General features: G+C 54.0%; 1 protein-coding gene across 3 annotated transcripts in view; it reads left to right on the forward strand.

Annotated features, from left to right (window-relative positions):
• The window catches only part of Znf385a (zinc finger protein 385A), a 27412-nt gene that overhangs the window by 16179 nt on the left and 4047 nt on the right, over positions 1 to 7186 (forward strand). For 2 of the 3 annotated variants that reach the window (XM_005353779.3, XM_013348705.2), the window contains exons 3-4: positions 4084 to 4194; positions 6585 to 6747. In XM_005353779.3, the coding sequence (XP_005353836.1) occupies positions 4084 to 4194; positions 6585 to 6747 (274 nt within the window). Of the gene's footprint in view, positions 1 to 436; positions 1080 to 4083; positions 4195 to 6584; positions 6748 to 7186 lie in introns of those variants that run through there. The other variant, XM_026782499.1, reaches the window with a different exon arrangement.

Raw genomic sequence — 7186 nt, forward strand, 5'->3', positions numbered from 1 at the left:
TCCCTTTCTCTCTCCTGCACGGGTAGTCCTGCCTCTTAGATATTTTGTGTTATTGTCTTCCCTCATTCTCTCTCTGTTCAATACACTGTTTGCCTTTGCTACTGGACATCCGTCACTGTCTCCCAAAGTCGACCCTTTTCAAATCAGCACCCAGCTTCACTTATCTCTCTGGTCTGGTCGCTGCACTGGGCTCTGTTCTGGGTGAGGTAGGAGCTAAGAGACCCAGCGACAGAGGCCTTGTCCAAGGAAAAATGAGGCGTCCTGGCTGTGGGGATTCTTTGGCCTTCTCGGTGCTGTCGCACTTGGCCACTAGAGGGCAGCAATTGCACGAAGCGCAGCTCTGAGAACCTGGTGCTAGGGCAGGTGAAGAACCCAGAAGATGAGGTTGGAAGAGGTTAAGTGGCGACGTCCACAACTCTGAGGACGCTTCTGCTCAGGCAGCGACTGCACCAACCAGAGAAGTCGCTAAGAATCTTGGGTACCCGGGCTTGGTTTCCAACCCATGTGAGAGAAGCGACTTGTTAAGGGCGGGGTCGCAGGGGCTGTGCGCCGAGAAAACTGGGAAAGGCTTGTTTAGAAAAAGCTGTCTGTCAGCAGAGGAGCACGGAGCAGGGAGGAAGGATTGAAAGAAAGGACAGAGAGATGTCTGAACAGGACAACACGGTCATGCCCAGGACTGGGGCGGTCCCTGGGGACCCAGGAAGGAACCCAAGTGCTGGTAGCCGAGGTCATCGGGTCAATGCCCCTGCCGCTTGACCGAGAGGCCCCTAGCCGGAACAAGGCCTTCCCTGGAAGCAGTGTCTGGCCGCGGTCCACAGCTTTCTCGCCGGAGCCCCCTGGCTGCCTTCGCCTGTGCCCTGTCCCCGCCCCCGGTCCCGGCCCGCCCTCAGCCCCGCCTCCGGGGCGGGCTCCGGACTGCCCGGCGCCGCCTCCCCTCCTCCTAACCAGCCGGGCCTCACAGTCCCGAGCCGCCCGGGCAACGAGCGCCGCGTCCCCGGGCCGCCCGGCCGGCCAGGCTCGGCCCCCGCCTGGGTCTCCTGACCCAGGCCATGGAGTCGCGGCCGCCAGGGCCCCGCAGGGTAAGCCACCCGGCCCCTCCCTCCCCGCCTCCTCGGCTGCCGCAGCGCCCCCCCATCCCCGCCCGCCCTGCGGGGCCGGCCACCTCTTCTCTCGCCCAGTCCTCCGCTGTCGCCCATCCCCCACGCGGCGCGGCCCTCACGATCTCTGGAGCCCAACTGGCGCCCCCGACTACTGCCACCTTGCTGGACACGCTAACCTCTGCTTCCCAGATCCTTGGAATCCCCCAAATCGCAGACTTGCCTCTGGTCCTGCACCTACCCTCTGATCAGTACGCTGCCCAGCCCTCTCTTCTCCAGCCTTGCCCTCTTCCCTAGCAGCCCTTCCCCACCTGCTCTTCGGACACCCTCAGCTCCCTCTTTCCCGTGTCAACCCTGTCTGCTCAGGTCTTTCCATTCCTGCCGTTCCACCCCTTTCCCTTGTCGCCTTATTTTGAGGGGTGGGTGGGGTAGGGAAGTGGATGGTTGAACAAGGAGGAGTGGTGGGTTCCATCCGATAAAGAGCAGTGAGAGGAAACCTAATCGTAGTAGGCCCCTCCTGCTCCTGATCTGGTTTCCCTCCTCCTTGCCCTTCCCTCCTTGCCTGATTCGTTTTGCCCCAGCTTCAGGGAGCCAGTCCCCTTCACCGCTGTTGGAGGGCAGGTGGGAGAGTCTGCCAGGCTGTGTCTAGGCCAGCATCCTAGAGAAGGGTCTCTGGGATGAAATGGGCCTTGGGAGATGCTGGCCTCCACCCTCCCATAGGGAGCCTTCATCTAGGTCACCGGGGCCTCCTGACCTTGGTCTAGAGGAGCACCTCAGTGGTTCACATTCCACCTTCTTGGGGATTGGGCCCTGAGCCTTCACCTTCAGCCAGCTGTCTCCTCAGTCCCTAGAAGAGAGGGTGGGGCAGGCTGCCCAGGTTCCCTCAATCCCTTGTTCCCCTCCCCTGAAGAGGGACCTGACTGGAACCTAGACTGTTAGGGGATGGGGACTGAGATAGTCAGTTAACAACTCATCCTGGGGTCCTGGGCCCCCAGACCTTCCTGGGAGCTGACTGGGATGATGGTACAGACAGAACCAGGAGACTGACTCCTCTCGCCTCTCCATCCTGTCCTCTCCCTACTGTTGTCATACGACTTAGGTTTCCTGGCCTGGATTAGGTTTCTGTTTGGGCAGAATTCCCATTCCCCACCCAGCATGTGAGGAAGCCCAGGGCTCATGAGAACCCTGGGGCAGAGCTGGGTGGGGTGTCTCTGAAAAGGAAGGACTGAGGCGTGGAGACTAGAAGCTGGGAGCAACACTCTGTCTCCCCTTTCTGATTAAAGCCTGCCTCCAATTTGGTCTTTCTTTCTGCCAAACATATCATACATTTGTACAGATAAACACACAGTTAAAGATCACACAACCCGAGCGTCCACGGTGTCAGCAAGGCCCCCAATGCAGAGCTGTTGCTCTTCAAGAGACACACACGGTGCGTGGCACTCATCACACCCACCCATGCACAAACTGATCGAAGCCTGTCTAATGCTCGTGCATGTAATGCATGTACACACGACACGCTCTTTGATTTTTTCCCTGTATGTGACTGGGGCTTTCAAGAAGTTGTGGAAGGTGAAGAGAGCTGCTAAGAGGGTCTGCTTCTGGTCAAGAGTAGGCCAAGAGACTGACAGTTGTCACACTGGTTATCTGAACTCAGTTATGGCTCCAGCATCCACTATTACCAAAATGGAACAGATACAGGTCAGCACTCATTTCACTAGGACCCTGAAGCCCCCTTCCTGATAGTAACTCCAAGCAGCTATAGAGACTCCTGGAGAGACAGAGAGAAGATTCCTGTTCTATCCCTCACATTGTCTCATGGAAAACCCTAAAACCCAAGCACAAAGAGACTCAAGTGAATTGCTAAGGACCCCTGAGTCACCAGCAACTATGTCTTAATGCCCTCCCCTTGGAAAATTCTGAGAGTTCCCAGCTATTCCTAATCTCTTCAGCCCTGGCTGCATTCCAGTGTCCATCCGTCCTGTCGTTGTCCCCCCCCTCCCTGCCGTCAGGGTGAAGAGAGAGGACAGCTCAGAGGCACCTCCCTGTGCCTCTGGGCCCCTAGCAGTATCCCTTGACAGAAGAGGCCTCAGAGGCACTCCTGTCCTCTTGGCTGGAGACTGTCACTCTGCTAAGGCAGGGTGAGCAGAGAGGGTTCCCAATTCCTACAAGCCATCAGCTCTGCCCTCAAGTCCTGCTGATGCTAATAGGGAGAAAAGGGTTCAGAGGTCTTGAGCACGCTCAGACCAGACCACTTCCTATTCTCCTCTTCCCTGTTCTCCACCAGTAGAACCATCAATTCTCTCCTGAGTTCTTGTATTCCTGTTAGAAGCTGCTAACTTAGAAATCCAGAGATCCACCAGGTGGTGGTGGTGCACACCTTTAATCCCAGCACTTGGGAGGCAGAGGCAGGAGGATCTCTGTGGGTTGGAGGTCAGTCTGGTCTACAGAGCAAGCTCCAGGATAACCAGAGGTACTAAGAGAAACCCTGTCTTGAGAAACCATAAAAGGAAAAAAGAAAAGGGGGGGGTGTGTTAGGGTGAAGTGGGGTCCAGAGACAGGAAACTGAGAACATCCATCTCTTGGGACCAAAAGCTGAACTTGGCAGACAGTTGTACCCAGAGTGAGGCCAAAAGGACTCAGGAACCCTAGAACCTCTGATGCTTTGGGACTGCCTGTTAGTGGCTTTTGACAGTTGACCTCCTTGAAGGAGATAGGCCAAGGTAACAGGTGAGCTTTCGTGATGGTATAGTGAACGAGAGTGAGAGTCAAGGTCTAACTTCCACGGTGCGGCCTTGGACAGACCACTTCTACTTCCTGTGAGATGGGAGCAGGTCCCTTCCAGGGCTATGAAGATTGGTCTGGAAAGAACCAGAAAACTGAGGCTCCGAGCATGTTGAGGCCTGAGGCGGAGGGCTCAGTGGTGTGGGGAAGGGAGATGGTAGATGAGTTTGCTCTGGTCCCTAGTCACCCTGCCCAACATCCACAGATGGACCCTGTACAGAAGGCTGTGCTCTCACACACGTTTGGAGGACCCTTGCTCAAGACCAAGAGGCCAGTCATTTCCTGTAATGTCTGTCAAATCCGATTCAATTCTCAGGTGAGTAGGGCGGGGCAGCCATGGGAGCTTGAGGGAGGGGCAGTGACTAAGGGAGTCTTGAGAAAGAACAAAGAAAGGGGACCCTGTGGTGGAAGACACTTAAGACAATAGGTTGCTATGTTTTGGTTGCTTTTTTTTTTTTTTTTTTAAAAAAAACATCTTATTTTTATTTTACATGCACTGGTGTTTTGCCTGCCTGCATGTCTGTGTGAGGGTAACAGATCCCCTGGAACTGGAGTTGGGAGCTGCCATGTGGGTGCTTTAGAAAAGCAGTTAGTTGGGCTGGAGAGATGGCTCAGTGGTTAAGAGCATTGCCTGCTCTTCCAAAGGTCCTGAGTTCAATTCCCGGCAACCACATAGTGGCTCACAACCATCTGTAAAGAGGTCTGGTGCCCTCTTCCGGCCTGCAGGCATACACACAGACAGAATATTGTATACATGATAAATAAATAAAATAAATATAAAAAAAAAAGAAAAGCAGTTAGTCCTCTTAACCCCTGAGCAGACTCTCCAGCCCCCTTGGTGTGTGTGTGTGTGTGTATGTGTGTGTGTGTGTGTGTGTGTGTGTGTGGTGATAGGGATTGAATTTAAGGCCTCACACATAGTAGGCAAGTGCTATACCACTGAACTGTGTCCTCAACCCACCACCCCCTTTTTTTTTTTTAATACAAGGTTCCTTTGTGTATTCTTAGAACTTGCTCTGTAGACCAGGCTGGCCTCAAACTCACAGAGATCCACCTGCCTCTGCTTTCCAAATACTGGGATTAAAGGCCTGTGCCACCACCTGGCTGCCTTCTTTTTTTTTTTTTTTTTTGAGACAGGGTTACTGTACATAGTCCTGATTGTCTTGGAACTCACTAGCAAATGCCACCACTACACCCAGACCAGCTTCTGACTCCTTTTTATATTTTTAATTTCCAGACACGACTTTAGAAGTTGTTCAAGGCTAGCCTGGTCTACAAGAGCTAGTTCCAGGACAGGTTCCAAAGCTACAGAGAAACCCTGTCTCAAAAATCCAAAAAAAAAAAGTTGCCCAGGCTGGCCTCTAGCTTATTCTGGCCTTGAGCTCTCAATCCTCTACCTCAGCCTCATAAGTAGCTATGATTATAAACCTGTGCTACCAGACCTGGACATTGCTGTGTGTTCTGGCAGAAAGCAGAAAAATCCTCTAAGGCTGGCTGGCCCCTTTGTCCCTTGGTCCTACTCAGAATGCCTGGAAACTCAAGAATCAATGCAGGCATGCAGCCTCTAGCCTTCCATCCTTAGGTGCTGAGTTTGGTCTCTTTGGCTCTCCACAGAGCCTCGGTCCTCTTTGGCATCTGCTGAACCTCCTTTCTCGCTATCTTCCCTCCAAATCGCCCTGAAAGTCAGTCTCCACACCACCCTAGACTTTGCCCATGAGGGGAATCCGCTGAGATTTCCTCCCTCTAAAGCTTCATCGGGATTTCTGTTTGGGTCCAGACTTTATAGGGTGCAAGCCCTAAAAGTTTTAGGAGAAAAACAGCCTTATTCTGCTGAGTAGGGAAAAGAAAACACTGTTTCTCTATGCGGCACACACAACCACAAGCACCGTGCTGCTAGGCCCAATCTGTCAATTTTGTTTTCTTGCTCATCCACACCTTTATTTCTACCCCTGTTTAGGTGACCTTTTTACCCCAAGGCTATACATTCTTAGCCATGGCACAATTGGGAGAGAAGGGGATGGGCAGACAGTGGGTAGGCAGAGCCAGAACCAAACTGGGCCTCATTGCTTAGACTGCAGGCATCCTCTGTCCTAACCCTGGCTCCATTCACAGGTGGAGGGGATAAGACTGGAGGGTAGAAAGCCAATAATGGGCAGCTCGCCCTTCTTTTTGCTCCCCCTTTCCCTCCCCCATAAAGTGTCTCTGTTTTGACAGCTGTCTCTGCTGCTGTCTCCTGTCTCCAGAGCTGGGCTTCAGTCCAGGGTCCTCCAAGATGTCCACAGAGCTGCAGGGAAAATGAGGCCTAGAAGGACTATCAGGACAGAGCTAGTAAAATCAGCAGAGCAGGGTCTAGAAGAACTCAGGCTTCTGGCCTGGTGTCTGAGATGCCAGCTAGCTGTGTGTTCCACTTTCACCAGTTCACCGTTCCCTTGAAGGCTTCAGGGTCTCCTCCCGCAACTCAGGACTAATCAGCCGGGTTCTGGGTGTAGTGGAGAGTGTAGCTAGACCAGGTCGGGGTCGGTATTCCCAGGGACTCAGCTTGAACCACAGCAGTCATCAGATGTGTCAGTGTGGGCTCCACTCAGCAGGGGTGTAGGCAGAGCCTACTGTAGCCTGCTGAGGCCACCCTGGGACCTGAAGGAGCTCTGTAGGATGTAGCAGATGAACGGTGATCTCAGACTCCATGTTCTTCCTCCATCCTTGAAGAGCCAGGCTGAAGCACACTACAAGGGTAATCGCCATGCCCGAAGAGTCAAAGGCATCGAGGCTGCCAAGACCCGCGGCAGGGAGCCTAGTGTCCGGGAATCAGCAGACCCAGCTCCAGCAGGCAACACCCCCCCAAGTGGGGATGGTGTAGCCCCTCGTCCAGGTGTGTCTGAACCCCTCACACTTCTCAACTGATCTGTCTTTCTGCTCTTTCCCAATTCCCAGAACTCCCCCTCTGCTCCTCTCCTCCCTCAATCCCCACTCCCACTGACACCCAAGGTGAGTCCTGGAGCCAGGCAAAGTGATGTCAAATTCTGTCCTCTGATCCCATCCACCCCCGCCTCAGCTCTTTTCAACAAAGCCCCTACTGTCTGTCCACTCCACTGCCCAGGCTCAGCACAGGCCTAGGGTGAGGCTGCCTGGCAAGTATCCCCAGAACAGGGAGCCATCCGTCTACTCCTGATGAAGCCCCTCTGTGCTGGCCAAAGGGAATAGGGGCATCAGAGCCCTACCTGGAGACTGAGGCCGTGTGCTCCGAATAGGGACATCAGAGCCTACCTGGAGACTGAGGCCGTGTGCTCCGAATAGGGACATCAGAGCCT

Source organism: Microtus ochrogaster, chromosome 15 (genome assembly GCF_000317375.1).
Source record: "Microtus ochrogaster isolate Prairie Vole_2 chromosome 15, MicOch1.0, whole genome shotgun sequence".
In the NCBI taxonomy this organism is placed as follows: Eukaryota; Metazoa; Chordata; class Mammalia; order Rodentia; family Cricetidae; genus Microtus; species Microtus ochrogaster.